General features: G+C 39.2%; 1 protein-coding gene across 3 annotated transcripts in view; it reads left to right on the top strand.

Annotated features, from left to right (window-relative positions):
- The first annotated feature begins 1,743 nt into the window (after positions 1 to 1,743).
- top2a (DNA topoisomerase II alpha) overlaps positions 1,744 to 16,416 on the top strand; it is a 29,400-nt gene continuing 14,727 nt past the window's right edge. For 2 of the 3 annotated variants that reach the window (XM_061909166.1, XM_061909164.1), the window contains exons 1-6: positions 1,744 to 1,909; positions 2,406 to 2,555; positions 2,638 to 2,728; positions 2,797 to 2,860; positions 2,952 to 3,097; positions 8,757 to 8,854. In XM_061909166.1, the coding sequence (XP_061765150.1) occupies positions 1,892 to 1,909; positions 2,406 to 2,555; positions 2,638 to 2,728; positions 2,797 to 2,860; positions 2,952 to 3,097; positions 8,757 to 8,854 (567 nt within the window). In that variant the 5' untranslated portion in view covers positions 1,744 to 1,891. The remainder of the gene's footprint in view (positions 1,910 to 2,405; positions 2,556 to 2,637; positions 2,729 to 2,796; positions 2,861 to 2,951; positions 3,098 to 8,756; positions 8,855 to 16,416) is intronic. The other variant, XM_061909165.1, reaches the window with a different exon arrangement.

The following is a 16,416-nucleotide window of genomic DNA, read 5'->3' as shown; positions in this document are numbered from 1 at the left end:
CCGAGAGCTCTTTGGCAAATAGGGACTGTGAAGAATGCTATTCCTGGAGCAGATGGCCGAGTGAGGACAGCTGTGATTCAGGTTAAGGACCGAACCTACACTCGCCCAGTTGTTCGTATCATCAAGCTGCCAGCTTTACCTTAGGACAATATAAGCACCTAGTGGACAAATTGGTACACCAATTTGGGGGCGGCTGTACAAAAGACTGTCTCTGAAACGCTTGTTTTCTTTTTGTGTCGTTGAGTTGCTTGAGTGTAGTTCACTTTTACGACACTGGAGGGGGCATTGAACACATCACTATATCAGCAAGCTCTGAAAGTTACGGTGAACTTCGGTGTCATTTGTTTAATTGACAGTGTGCGTCAATACAAAGTGAGTTACTTTATATACACTTTAATATAACCTGTTTTGTGCTTAAAACTATATTGCAACTCATTTGGTCAGTTTTATTGTTGTCAAATGGCTGTTTGGCATCAGGTTCACAAGCTAACTGCTAGCTAAATATCATACCCTGATTTGGGCCTGTTTGTAGCATTGGACATGTTTGTTAGCCCCAATTGACAATTTAGAATTATTGTTGTGATGCTATTTACATTCTAGTAATTATTACATTACTTAGGGCTGGGATGTTCCAATTCTGTGGATTTATGTAAACTGTGTATACACAGCTAAGTAATGTATATTTAACAGCCATGTTGCATGCTTGTGCCTATATTCAATTGTATTGTGGTCACTTTAGTTAATTTACAATAATTGTATTTGTTTGTTTAGGAAACCACACACATACACAAATGCAAACGAACAACTCAATATACAATTGAACCTGCAAATCTGGACTTGGACAATCTATTATTTCTCCTGCACTCACCTGAATGAATAATTGCTGTCCTGACCTGACACCCCAAAGTGATTGCTAATCCATATTTAACCAGTCATATTCGTCACTACAATATGTATATGTATATGTATATATATATATATATATATATATATATATATATATATATATATATATATATATATATATATATATATATATATATATATATATATATATATATACATATACATATATTGCAATAATTAAAAAAAAAATGTATATATATATACATTTTTTAAAAAATTGTATTTATTTTTTCTCTACCGCTTGTCCTTTATGAGGTCGCGTGGGTGCTGGAGCCTATCCCAGCTGCACATGGGCGGAAAGCGGCATACACCCTGGACAAGTCGCCACCTCATTGCAGGCCCAACACAGTTAGACAGACATTGGGGACCCCCTCAACTGAATGATTGAGATCTTGTCTAAACGACATGTGCAAGTTAGGTGCAAATGGCGCATGCGCAGTGGTACACCGCAGGAGACGACACTGTTCCGCCCACAAAACGGTGAATTCTGATCAGAAAGCGGTTTTGAAGATTGTCTGTAAAACATAATGTATGCAACATTCGGACCAAATAACCACCATTACATGTTATCCAGACCATAATAAATTGTTTTTAATGTAAAAAAAAAAAGTAATATAACCCCTTCATGGGATTTTTTTTCACAGAGACTTGCGTCTACTCTTAGGCAAACCTGATTGGGCAGTTTAGGTAAAAGGGCGGGTTTAAAACATGCAGTCAAGTTGATTGGTGAGTTTTAAAAATAAGGCGGGCTTAAAGTTTACACGATTTGCTGGTTGGTCAGGCCAGAAAAAGCCTGTTCCCAAGCTTCCCATTGATTGGTTGTAAAAACTGGCGCCAGGCAAACGCTACATTTTCAAACGGAGTCACCTTTTCTTGGGGGCAGCGCTCTGTATCATTGTTGTGTGTCACAAAACATACTCGTCTTTTATAAGGAGTTAGTTTGTTAGTTTTAATCATCGTGAACATTGAACGAAAAAATAAAACAATGGCTGAACCGTTGAAGGTAAGTGTCCGTTAGGTATTAAACGACGTCGCTTGTCCGTTACTACATTTTTGTTGTTAGCTAACGTTAGCTAGTTAGCTTTTATTGCATTTCACAAACCTAGCATGCTACAATATTAAATTATTTGTTCAGAGAATGACTGCCAAACACAACCGTTGCCCAATAAGGTTGATTATGTGAGCTATCCGCCTCAGGTTTAATCGAATAACGTTTTGAACCCACCTCGTCCCACATCATGAATTTAGGCACAAAATGGCGTTGCATTGGTTCAGTGTTACTTGAATTAAAATATGATAATCGACCCAAAATCAATCACTTTATATGTAACCTCACGTATGAGGGATATTTTGTTTGAATTACCGGGATAAAATGTATATTTCATATTTCAAGTTGATTACAATTTAGCACAAAATACAACTAAAAAACCTCTGTGACATAACTGATTGTTGTTGTTATCCCAAGCAATGTAAGTAGAGAACACACTTGTCTTCCACAGCAGAATTTCTTTGAGAACAGGCCACTGGAAAAGACCAAGAAGGATCCAAAACGTATGTCGGTGGAAAGGATTTATCAGAAGAAGACTCAGTTGGAGCACATCTTGCTCCGACCTGACTCTTACATTGGCTCTGTTGAACCTGTCACCCAGGTAAAACTGTGCCGGACCAAAATAATGTTTGTGTTGGTCTTAAAGAGTTTTTGTCTTACTTATTGTTTCCCTTTTTCTATAGCAAATGTGGGTGTACGATGAAGATGTTGGATTGAACTGCCGGGATGTGACATTCGTGCCAGGGCTGTACAAGATTTTTGATGAGATTCTTGGTAAGCAGCAGCTGTAGTGCTTTGAATTTCTCTACATGCTCATGCAAGTATTTCACCACTCTTTTCAGTGAATGCTGCTGACAACAAGCAGAGGGATAAAAGAATGTCCTGCATCAAAGTCACCATCGATGTGTGAGTATAATATTTTTACACACCAATATTAGGATCTCCCTCATTTGATTTACAGCAAACTGAACTTGCACATGTTTTTTCTCTTTTTAAGTGAAAACACCACCATTAGTGTATGGAATAATGGCAAGGGAATCCCAGTGGTGCAACACAAAGTGGAGAAAGTGTATGTGCCTGCCCTCATCTTTGGACAGCTCCTCACCTCCAGTAACTATGATGACGATGAGAAAAAAGTCACTGGTAAGATACTTTTTAGAATAGGATACTTAGTATGTTTTGTTGTAATAATGTACTTTTTATTTGTACCTTGGTGTCACACAAATACTGTTCTGACCTTAATATAAGACAATCACTGTCTTCAACATCAGTGAAATAAAAACCAGTAGTTTCGATAAAAAACAAAAACATCATGCTGTTTTGGCTCAACACTTGTTTGATTCTTCATTCTCAAAATGAGACCTCCAAATTCGGGAGATGTGTGGGGGGATGGGGCGGGTGGTGTGTGTGTGTGTGTGTGTATATATATATATATATATATATATATATTTATTAGGGGTGTAACGGTACGTGTATTTGTATTGAACCGTTTCGGTTCGGCATGCCTGGAAGCAGAAGTCTTCACAAGCTGCTCTGCTTTCTGCCTCTGTGGCTCTGTCTCAGCAGCAAGCATTGTCCCGCCCACCCTACCATCTGATTGGTTACATACAAAACCAATCAGCAGTGCGTATTCAGAGCGATGTAACAGCCAATCAGCAGTTCGTATTCAGACTTCAGTGCGATGTAGTCAATGCTTTAGCGTCGAGCAGATATATTCGTTTAGCAGGGGAGCAGCGCACTCTACCCAAATTATACTACACACTTCCCAGTCATAACTATTACCGTATTTTCCGCGCTATAAGCCGCCCCGTGTTATAAGCCGCACCTTTAATGAATGGCATATTTTAAAACTTTGTAAACCTATTAGCCGCACCGGGTCATAAGCCGCGCCTACGCTGCGCTAAATGGAATGTCAAAAAAACAGTCAGATAGGTCAGTCAAACTTTAATAATACAAACCAGTGTGCAAATGTGCAATTACAACAATAGTAACACTTAAAATATAATGTGCAAATGTGCAATCACAATAGTAACGCTCAAAATATAATGTGCAAATGTGCAATCACAATAGTAACACTCAAAATATTGCAGAGCAATAGCAACATCAATAACTCAACGTTGCTCGAACGTTAAGGTCACAGCACACAAAATAAACATTCAAAACTCACTTTCAGAAGTTATTCCTCATCAATAAATCCCTCGAATTCTTCTTCTTCGGTGTCTGAATTAAAAAGTTGGGCGAATACAGCATCCAAAATGGCGGGCTCCGTCTCGTCGAAGTCATCAGAGTCAGTGTCGCTGTTGTTGTCCGGCAGTTCCATGAATCCTGCCTTCCGGAAAGCTCGGACCACAGTTGAGACCGATATATCCGCCCAGGCATTTACAATCCACTGGCAGATGTTGGCGTATGTCGTCCGGCGCTGTCTCCCTGTTTTAGTGAAGGTGTGTTCGCCTTCGGTCATCCATTGTTCCCACGCCGTTCGCAGTCGAGCCTTGAATGCCCTGTTGACACCAATATCCAGTGGTTGGAGTTCTTTGGTTAATCCACCCGGAATGACGGCGAGTGTTGTATTAGTGTGCTTTACTTGTTTCTTGACACCATCTGTGATGTGGGCGCGCATGGAGTCGTAAATCAACAGGGACGGAGCTGCGTGAAAAAAGCCACCCGGTCTCTTCACGTAAACTTCTTTCAACCACTCGCTCATCTTTTCTTCATCCATCCATCCCTTCGAGTTAGCTTTTATGATGACGCCGGCTGGAAAGTTTTCTTTTGGCAAGGTCTTCCTTTTAAATATCACCATGGGTGGAAGTTTCTGCCCATTAGCATGGCAAGCTAGAACCACAGTGAAGGACGACTTCTCATTCCCTGTGGTGCGAATATTTACCGTGCGTGCTCCCATTTTATCCACAGTGCGGTTCACAGGAATATCAAAAGTCAGTGGAACCTCGTCCATGTTGATAATGTGCTCTGGCCGGATCTTTTTTTCAGCTATCTTGCTTTTACAGTATGCGCGGAAAGTAGCCAGCTTTTCTTTAAAGTCTTTTGGCAGTTGCTGTGAAATAGTAGTCCGTGTGCGGATGGAGAGATTGCGTCTTTTCATGAAGCGGAAACACCAAGAAGCACCACCTTTAAAATCATCCAAGTGAAGTTCGCTTGCTAGCGCTGTTGCCTTCATTCGAATAGTGATGGTACTGACGCTTCTGCTTGCTGCTCTCTGCTCAACAACCCACTGTTCGAGTTTGTCCTCCAACTGTTGCCATCTTGCTTTGTTCCCTCGGAAACTCTGTGTTGTCTTCTTTACTTGGCGCAGGTCATCTTGTTGCTTCCTCCACCTACGCACCATTGACTCGTTTATGTCGAATTCTCTCGCTGCTGCTCTATTTCCGTGTTCTTCTGCGTGACTTATTGCCTTGAGTTTGAATTCTGCGTTGTACGCGTGTCTCTTAGTAGGAGCCATTTTGTGGTCGTCTTTACAGAAACACACAAATGAAATTAATCGAATTTGCCGCGCGCTTCTTCTTCTACGGGGGCGGGTGCTTACCTTTGCGGTTGCGTACCGTAAAAGAAGAAGCGCTTCCTCTTTCCAGGTGGGCGGGTGCTTACCTTGGCGGTTGCTTACCGTAGAAGAAGAAGCGCTTCCTCTTCTACGGGGAAAAAAGATGGCGGCTGTTTACCGTAGTCGCGAGACCTAAACTTTATGAAAATAAATATTTATATTAATCCATATATAAGGCGCACCGGGTTATAAGCCGCACTGTCAGCTTTTGAGAAAATTTGTGGTTTTTAGGTGCGGCTTATAGCGCGGAAAATACGGTACTAACATCACTATGAGCCCGTTGACCATCTAGACACTTAAACTGCAGCTCAGCTAGCTCACAGTATTGGCTTGAGGTGAGGTCTAATTAGCTTTTAGCGTAATGTTAGCTCATTTTGCTGTGTGTGTGTGCGCGTGCGTGCGTTCTAGAGGCAGCAAACCCCTGTCTGTTATTTCATTGAACTCCATTGTGTTTAGGGATGAATAGTCTCTCCTATTGCAATTGTACTATTTTGTCAGCTGTAGTTACATGAATCATTAGTAATGTAGCAGCCTTGTTTTGAATAGCAGGGTCCCTGCTATCACATGTTGATAAAAATACAACATTTACATAATAAAAGTCAACTACAGGCTTCCCAAATGCTGTAATAAATTAAGCATGATGAGATGACAAACAGTTTCAATGGAAACTGTTTAATGTTGCACTTTTTATATGTAGAAGAAAGTTTTTTTCATTTTATTTAATCAAAGCAACAACTTGAAGCAGTTTAATGTGGATTAATGTGGGCAGAATTATTATGGTGTTCCCAATGTTAAAAGAATAAAGCCATTGTTTACAAATTTTGTAAATAAATAACCAAAAAATTTATATTTTGTTGTTTTCTTACTGTACCGTAAATGAACCGAACCGTGACCTCTACACCGAGGTACGTACTGAACCAAAATTTTTGTGTACCGTTACACCCCTAATATATATATATATAATATATATATATGTAATATATATATATACACACACAGTGGTGAAAAAAAGTATTTAGTCAGCCGCCGATTGTGCAAGTTCTCCCACTTAAAATGATGACAGAGGTCTGTAACTTTCATCATAGGTACACTTCAACGGTGAGGGACAGAATGTGAAAAAAAATCCAGGAATTCACATTGTAGGAATTTTAAAGAATTCATTTGTAAATTATGGTGGAAAACAAGTATTTGGTCAACCATTCAAAGCTCTCATTGATGGAAGGAGGTTTTGGCTCAAAATCTCACGATACATGGCCCCATTCATTCTTTCCTTAAAACAGATCAATCGTCCTGTCCCCTTATCAGAAAAACAGCCCCATGGCATGATGTTTCCACCCCCATGCTTCACAGTAGGTTTGGTGTTCTTGGGATGCAACTCAGTATTCCTCTTCCTCCAAACATGACGAGTTGAGTTTATACCAAAAAGTTCTAGTTTGGTTTCATCTGACCACATGACATTCTCCCAATCCTCTGCTGTATCATCCATGTAAATATTTTGGTGGCTGACAAAATACTTGTTTGCCCCACTGTACATACACACACACATATATATATATATGTGTGTGTGTGTGTATATATATATATATATATATATATATAATGTGTATGTGGGGGGTTGTGGGATGGGGGGGCAGCGGCGGCGACGACCAAGAAGAACTTCTTCGTTCTTTTTCTTCGTCTCTGTTATGTTTTTGGACATTGCTACTTGCCGTAGTTATGAAGTAATGCATGATGGGAATCCTGATTTTGTGTGTCAGTGTATTAACGTGCCGACTGGAATAAACACACGCTCTTCACAACTCTTCATTAAACATAGTGTTGTTTTTTGCTGCTTCAACATAGTTCAGTCAACATACAAAAAAGTCAAGTGAAATAACTTAGTTTTTAACTGTAGGTCAATATTGCTTGTCTTTCTCCCAGACATACAGGGCTTTGCTGTCCGTACCGCATGACACACACCGCACAGTGAGCTAACTTTACGCTAATAGTTAATTAGCCATCACCTCAAGGGCTGCGAGCGAGCTGATCTGCCGCTTGTTTATACAAAGTCAGCGGGCTCATAGTGATGTTACTAGTAGTTGACTGGGAAGTGTTTATAATCATTTGGGGAGAGTCGAATGTTACCGGCTAAAAACACCTTTCTGCTTGCTCCACATTACATGCACTCTGAATTCGCACTGCCGATTGGCTATTACTTGCGCTCTGAATACGCACTGCTGATTGGCTGTTACATACGCTCTGCGTGTAGCCAATCAAATGGTTCTGTGGTTGAAACAATGCTGGGTGCTGGAGAAAAATACTGACAGGCCGACGCAGACCTAAACAGAGCAGCTTAAGACTTTTTTTTTTTTTTTTAAGACTTTAGTTTAGGCGGTGGCTGTTTGTTTTTAAGGTGACCGCCTTAACAACAAAGCGCTGGGGAAGCCTTGCTCTATGTTACATCTCTAGACGCTGAATATAAAACCTATTAACTTTTTATTTTCAGACCTATTTCTTTGGAAATAAACTTTCTGGTCTTCATGGTAACTAGGGACTGGGAATCATATGTTAGGGGCGAAGTATAAACTAACCAAACAAAGTTTGTATTTCATCATAAGTAAATGGAGTCCCGATTAATGGGAGCTTCAGTGCAGTTACTTTTGTAGTAATTATTTAAAATTAATCTGACAATATTAGGTCCATCCCATGTTTATGCGGCTTTCTATAAAGACAGAAATGGACATTACTGTCTCTTCAAGACGCTGTGTTCCTTCAGCACAACAGGGCAAATAAGCGCGAATAAATGATTTTGTGTTTGCGGTTTATTAAAAAAGTCTTGAGAATATTCCTGCAAGAGAAATATAAAGAACTCTCAATTAAAACCACTTCTATTCATCTACACATTGGAGTCCTGTTAAAGTTTCACTGTGTAAATTAAGCACAGTCGTAAGAAATGCATTTTGTGGCTCTTGTCCTCCACAACGGTGGCATACATTAAGCACAAGAGTAATCAATGCATTTTGTGGCTTAGATATGACGATAGTTTGATATATCGTGACACTTCTAATGGTAATATAGCTCTGCAAAGATTGTCGCTGTCAGATTCATTTATTTTTCTAAATATGTTCCGATGCATACAGCGTGTCTTAATCCTGTAAAAACAAAATCAAATTTTTTATTAGATTTAAAGTGATAATGGCATACCTACTGTTGTGACAATTTGAGTGGAAGGGTTCACAAGGTGTGTTGTGTTTTTTTCACCAATAGGTGGACGTAATGGATATGGTGCAAAGCTGTGCAACATTTTCAGCACACAGTTCACGGTTGAGACTGCCTGTCGAGAATCAAAGAAGTGCTTCAAACAGGTAAAGAGCAAAAGTAACACAACTGGCCTGATCAATTAAAGGTTGATATGTATTAAAACACATGTAAATTTGATGGCGCATACAGAGCTGATCTAAAAACCTTGTGCGCAGAAGATTGCGTCTGTTAAACAGCTCATTTAGCATGTTTGCCTTCATGTACATGCAGAATGTACATTGGAACCTTGATTTACAAACTTGATTGGTTTTTTAGCAGGGTTTGTTAATAGAAAAGTTTGCATAATGAAGCAACTTTCTCCATAAGAAACAAAACAAAAGCCCCACTTAATTAAGATTTGTACACTTTGAACACAATTTAAATTGCTAAACTACTGTATATCTAACAAACATAAAACGGAGTTGATGAATCAACTGTATTTATAAACAAGCCAAAACAATGACTACGACAAGCACAGCACATACAGAGGATACACACATAAGTCTGTTTGGTGCTCTCATAAATCACAAAAATCCTTCACTTTAAAGGGGAACATTATCACAATTTCAAAAGGGTTAAAAACAATAAAAATCAGTTCCCATTGGCTTGTTGTATTTTTTGAAATTTTTTTCAAAATTTTACCGGTCCCGGAATATCCCTAAATAAAGCTTTAAAGTGCCTTTTCTTTGCTATCTTCGAAACCACTATCCATTTTCCTGTGACGTCATACCGTGCTGCCAATGTAAACAAACAATGGGAATACCACAGCAAGATATAGTGACATTAGCTCGGATTCAGACTCGGATTTCAGCGGCTTAAGCGATTCAACAGATTACGCATGTATTGAAACAGATGGTTGGAGTATGAAAGTATTGAAGAAGAAACTGAAGCTATTGAGCGAATAGCTATTGACGCTATTCATAGCCATAGCATGGCCGAATAACTGCATTAGCATTGTCGGTAAAATGTGCGGACCAAACGATCAGGACTTTCGCATTTTGTGATAATGGAGCAACTTAAATCCGTCGATTGGTAAGTGTTTTTTTCGCATTAAATGTGGGTGGAAGGAAACGTAATATAGTTGCAAATGCATCTGCAGGTTATCCATACATCTCTGTGCCATGTCTGCTTCAGCACCGCCGGTAAATAGCATCGATTAGCTGGCAGTTACGCCGCGACCAAATAAGTCTGATTAGCACATAAGGCAACATCAACAAAACTCACCTTTGTAATTTCGTTGACTTTATCATTGCAAATGCATCTGCAGGTTATCCATACATCTCTGTGCCATGTCTGTCATCGCCGGTAAATAGCATGTTTGCATCGATTAGCGTACCATGTTAGCATTGATTAGCGTAGCATGTTAGCATCGATTGGCTGGCAGTCACGCCGCAACCAAATATATCTGATTAGCACATATGTCAACAACAAAACGCACCTTTGTGATTTCGTTGACTTTATCGTTGCAAATGCATCTGCAGGTTATCCATACATCTGTGTCATGTCTGTCATCGCCGGTCAAATGTGAAGACTCTACAGCACATTCAATGGGGGTCTGGCGGCAGACACTTTCGCATCTTCGGTGCAACTTGAATCCCTCCCTGTTAGTGTTGTTACACCCTCCGACAACACACCGACGAGGCATGATGTCTCCAAGGTTCCAAAAATAGTCGGAAAAAACGGAAAATAACAGAGCTGAGACCCATGTGTGTAATGTGTAGAAAATGAAAATGGCGGCTCTATTACCTCGGTGACGTCACGTTCTGACGTCATCGCCACCAGAGCAATAAAAAGAAAGGCGTTTAATTCGCCAAAATTCACCCATTTAGAGTTCGGAAATCGGTTAAAAAAATATATGGTCTTTTTTTCTGCACCATCAAGGTATATATTGACGCTTACATAGGTCTGGTGATAATGTTCCCCTTTAACAACTATTTTAATACAACAATAAACATTAAAAAATACATATTAATTAAAAGTTGTTCCTCATAGATTGAGAAGTGCCCCAAAGGGTAGGAGCTGTGCGCGCTGCTTTGTGCTGAGTGGAGCACTGAGCGATACAAAGAGAGAGCGAAAGAGTGCTCCAAAGGAGAGAGGCAGTGAAGTCTGTGTGTGCGCTAGGATTGTTCAAATACCAATATTTTAGTACTGGTACCAAAATGTATACAGATACTTTTCGAAATAAACAGGACTTAAAAAAATTTCAATATTGGCTAAATTTTAACAGAAAATCTTACCATATCTTACCAACTTTATTTATAACATGGGCCTGGGCTGATAACAAATTTTGCTTGACGATATGTTGACCGACAAATTATTCCTGATAAACGATATGATTGCCATTATTTTTATGGGACCAAATTAACTATTGATAATACATAACAATGCATGTATATTAGGGGTGTAACGGTACACAAAAATTTCGGTTCGGTACGTACCTCGGTTCAGAGGTCACGGTTCGGTTCATTTTCGGTACAGTAAGAAAAAAACAAAATATACATTTATTAATAACTTATTTAACAAATTTGCTAAATCTTCCACCAAAAATAATGTTCTTAGTGGAATATTTGATGTGAAGTAATCGGAAACTTGGCTAGGTCAATTATTCATAGTAACATTGATTTTGATTCAATGATATGTTTTAAACAATGACAGTTTGAAAAAAAAAAACAGCTTTGTTTTATTAGTAAACGTTGCAAGTTTTTCTAAATTACATTTATCCTTTAAGATTTTTTTATCTCACTTTTGTTTATGTTTTTGTTTATTTTAATAGTTTTTTTAGAATGTGCCGTGGGCCTTTAAAACATTAGCTGTGTGCCGCAAATGGCCTCCAAGGCACACTTTTGAAACACCTGCTATAGATAATAAAAAATTAAATCTGATTAATCAAAGGATAAAAAGCAGAGCCTGGCGACGCATGCGCGTTTATCATAACTCTCTCGCTCTCTCTGTCTCTGCCCCGCCCTCATGAGTGTTAACGCTGTGTGCACCACTTTTTTTTTTTTTTGAACCCCTTCTTAACCCTGACCGTACATTGAAAATACATACAACCATAACTTAAAATGCCGGACATTCGAGGCATTTAAGAAACTCCACCTGGACAGCTCCGCAAAGAGGACATATCCCGTGAAAAGAGGAGGTGTGGTCAGTCTGTCATAGACCAGTCGTTGCTAGCAGGTCGTTTGTTGTTTTTTTGATTGGTTGAAACTTTTATTAGTAGATTGCACAGTACAGTACATATTCTGTACAATTGACCACTAAATGGTAATACCCAAATAAGTTTTTCAACTTGTTTAAGTCGGGGTCCACGTAAATTAATTCATGGTGCCTCGGTGTGCGTGGTGTACACAACGTGCGGTGCGCTACTTAAATGTCCGTGTCGTTCGGTTCACCTGCGAACCGAACCGAAACCCCCGTACCGAAACGGTTAAAGACAAATACATGTACACGTTACACCCCTAATGTATATCCTTTCAAATGTAATAAACTTCTTTTTCTTGTATTTTTTAGCATTGTAATTGGAATGTACACTTTTAAATCTCAAAGTTAAATAAAACACATATTAACAATGAAAAGCACTGTTATCAAAATTTTGCACTTCAATAAAAATCACAACTAAAAGCAATACAATATATTAATGAGGGTGTGAGGGGCCTCAATTATACACAACCAAAGCAATAAATAGAATGGCTAAATAAAGTTTTGACAAAGTTACACATGCATATTGAACATGTAGGCAGCTGTAGAGTTTCACACCAGGCCGATATATTGTTGAGGGTAACGTCTTTCACTTTACCCGGTCGTCCCTACAGTTCCGCTCTTGGGTCGGAATGATGATGCAGTCGATTCGTTACAACTCTTTAAGTTTTCCACAAAGCCAACCGGACATCTAGGATGCTACAAGCGCCTCTGCACACAAACTAACGCTCCCTCTCCTCTCTCCCGCCCACTCACTTAAAAACGTCACTCACCACACATACTTTCCATGAAGGAAAGAAGAATAAGAATGGATGTTTATAACTGGGTAAATTTACATATGCATAAAAATTAGTTTTCGTTTGTAATATTTTTTTTATTGAAATAAGTAACGTTTATGACAACCTTTTTCCAAAGCACAATATAGAATGTGAGGTATAATAGGATAATGAATACATTTATCTTTTTTTTTCAAAGCGGTTACAAAAAAGTGGGACCCCGAACTTTTACTGTGGTACCCCATTTTTATTTTTGATTGATTGATTGATACTTTTATTAGTAGATTGCACAGTACAGTACATATTCCGTACAATTGACCACTAAATGGTAACACCCTAATAAGTTTTTCAACTTGTTTAAGTCGGGGTCCACGTTAATCAATTCATGGTACAAATATATACCATCAACATAATACAGTCATCACACAAGTTAATCATCATAGTACGTACATTGAATTATTTACATTATTTACAATCCGGGGGGTGGGTGGGGAGCTTTGGTTGATATCAGAACTTCAGTATTACTTGATGGGGTCCCTGCGACCCCATTTTGAAAATTCCTAGCGCCAACACTGTATACTATGTCGGAGTTTGTTACAAATTCTGTCATTTCACTTTCATTCGTTTGCCCTACGTGGGAGATTTTGACTGAGCTAATAATTAACAAGCCGACCAGCTGTGTGCACGTTTAAGCATCTATATGTGTACAGCAGGGGATCTAGTTAAATACATTAACTGCCACTCTTTAAATTCCTTGTTCAGGTCCAAATGTGTATTTAAATGTTTACCTTAGTTTAAAAGCAAAGGCGTTAATACTAATCGCCACCTTTGGCTAGCCATGTTTTAAATCAGCGCGGTGCTTCAGAGTTTAAAGGGTCACCTTTATCTTGAGTTTTGAAGCAGGGGGCCCTTTGGCTTTTACGTTTGCTTCTCTGATGCTTTGGTCACCAACAGAGGTGGGTAGAGTAGCCAGAAATTGTACTCAAGTAAGAGTACAGTTACTTTAGAGATTTATTACTCAAGTAAAAGTAAGGAGTAGTCACCCAAATATTTACTTGAGTAAAAGTAAAAAGTATGTTGTGAAAAAACTACTCAAGTACTGAGTAACTGATGAGTAACGTGATTACGGCAACAAATAATGCACAAAAACATAAAAATAGCAATAAGCAAATTCAGAGCCAGGAATATCTCTTAAGCAACTAAAACAATATATATATATTAAATAATAGTACATTAAAATAAAATTAAAAAAATGTCACATTGAGCCACAATAACTCAACAGCACCATAGCCTCAGTAGGAATTCATTGATTTGATTGATTGATTGATTGATTGATTAAAACTTGTATTAGTAGATTGCACAGTACAGTACATATTCCGTACAATTGACCACTAAATGGTAACACCCCAATAAGTTTTTCAACGTTTATCAATTACTTAGTAAATGACCAAGTCGAGGTGATCTACCTCATATATACATACACACACATATCATGACTTGACTTGACTTTATTTATTCATGCTTGCAGTGGAGCCAAGGCCCCCACTGAAAAAACAGCTGAACTTTACAATAAAACAACAACAATAAAAAATTAAAAGAACAAACAGTATTTTAAAAATGTTGAACATCCTCAGGGCAGCAGCAGCATGGAAACTGTTAGCATTCTGGTATATAACTATATTACTTATTTAATTAGTGTCATTATACAGCTTAATTGCAGCGTGCAGGGTAGAGTTTTTAAGTCTTTGTCTTTGCTCTGGGCTCGGGTTCAGCCAGCTTATGTTGGTTCCTCAATGTCCTGGCAGTGCGGCTGCCTCGTGTTGGAGGTAGCAGGTCATGCAAAGGATGTTGCTCATCATGCATATCCCTGACCAGCTTCACTGCAGCCTCCTCTCTCCTGGTCTGGAGTGATGGTAGGGGTTGTGAGATGTTTCCGGCTCTCCTTGTAATGATTTTACAGGCACGTTTCTGGACTCGCTCTAGCTCTGCCTGTTGTTTTTTGGAGCAGCCCACTAAGAGCACTGAGCTATATTCCAGACACGGCCTGATGAGAGTGGTGTAGATGGTAACAAGGTCGTCGGCAGGTAGTCCATGTCTCGCCATGACTGTGAGGTAGTGCAGTCGCTTGGAGGCGGTTTTTATTGCCTTCTCGATGTGCACATCTCCAGTGAGGTTTTGGTCGAGGTGGTAACCCAGGTACTTTGTTGTTTCCACGACAGGGACCTCCTGTCCCCCCAACATCAGTGCAGGAGGTTGTGGTGGATTACGGGCAAAACATATTCGGAGTTCTACTGACTTCTTCCCGTTAAGTATAATTTTTTTATTTGCTGCCCATTCGTCCAGCCTTTGTGCCTCCTGGCACATGGTTGTGTCTGACATGATGCTGGATATAGGGATCGCTCTCGATAGCCCGATGTCGTCTGCATACCCCACATCAAGGGGGTCCTCAAACACAGCATTCCTGGTAGCCATGTAAAGGAGGAAGACATATGGGGAGACAACACCCCCTTGTGGTACCCCAGATGTAACTTCAATCCAGGGGCTATGAACTCCATTTGCCACCACTCTCTGTATCCTTCCTGAGATGTAACTATGGAGCCAGGCTGTCAGATATGGGCACAGTCCTAAGTCCAATATGTTTTGCATCAAGATGCCATGGTCAATTACATCAAAAGCTTTTGACATATCTGCCAACAGTACTCTCACCATCGTTGGTTTGGAGTCGGTTTCGGTAAGCCAGGTGTGCATTGCCCTGACTAGAGCCGTTGTTGTACTGTGCTTAGGCAGAGATGCATATATATATATATATATGTATGTGTGTGTGTATGTATGTATGTATGTATATATATGTATGTATGTATGTATATATATATGTATGTATATATAGATATATATATACATATATATATACATACATTTATATATACAGTATATAATTTATATTTATTTATTTTGCCGTTTTTGTTCACATGTTGAAGGTGTTTTAATGAATATACATGCATGTTTAACATATAGATTCCTATCTTTCATGAAGACAAGAATATAAGTTGGTGTATTACCTGATTCTGATGACTTGCAATGATTGGATTCAGACGTCCACGTTTTCAAATGGAGGAGAAAAAAAGTTCCTCTTTTCTGTCCAATACTACATGAAAGTCGTTGGTTTTTGGCATCTTATCTGTCCAGCTTCCATATTCGTTTTTATACACTTTACAAGAAATACATTGGCGGCAAACTCCGTGGCTTGCTAGCTTATTTGCGCTGGCTTTCGGAGACTCTTATTTAGTTAGCGCAGGCGCGATGGAGCGGCACTTTTATTGTGAAGACAGGAACTGTGCGATTAGTCTTTAGGCTTTTGACGGGAAGTCTGGTTGAAATAAAAAGTGTCTTTTTTCCTTTACACTTGTGATTGATTGATTGAAACTTGTATTCGTAGATTGCACAGTACAGTACATAATCCGTACAATTGACCACTAAATGGTAACACCCCAATAAGTTTTTCAACTTATTTAAGTCGGGTCATGTGACCGCCTGGCTCTGTTTGATTGGTCCAACGTCACCAGTGACTGCATGTGATTGGTGAAACGCAGGCATGCATAGATTCTACTTTGAAGCTCTGTCATTAACCAAAACAAACATTAATAGATCGATAA

Source organism: Nerophis ophidion, linkage group LG08, assembly GCF_033978795.1.
Source record: "Nerophis ophidion isolate RoL-2023_Sa linkage group LG08, RoL_Noph_v1.0, whole genome shotgun sequence".
NCBI classification, from domain to species: Eukaryota; Metazoa; Chordata; class Actinopteri; order Syngnathiformes; family Syngnathidae; genus Nerophis; species Nerophis ophidion.
This window is presented reverse-complemented; position numbering and strand designations above follow the sequence as displayed.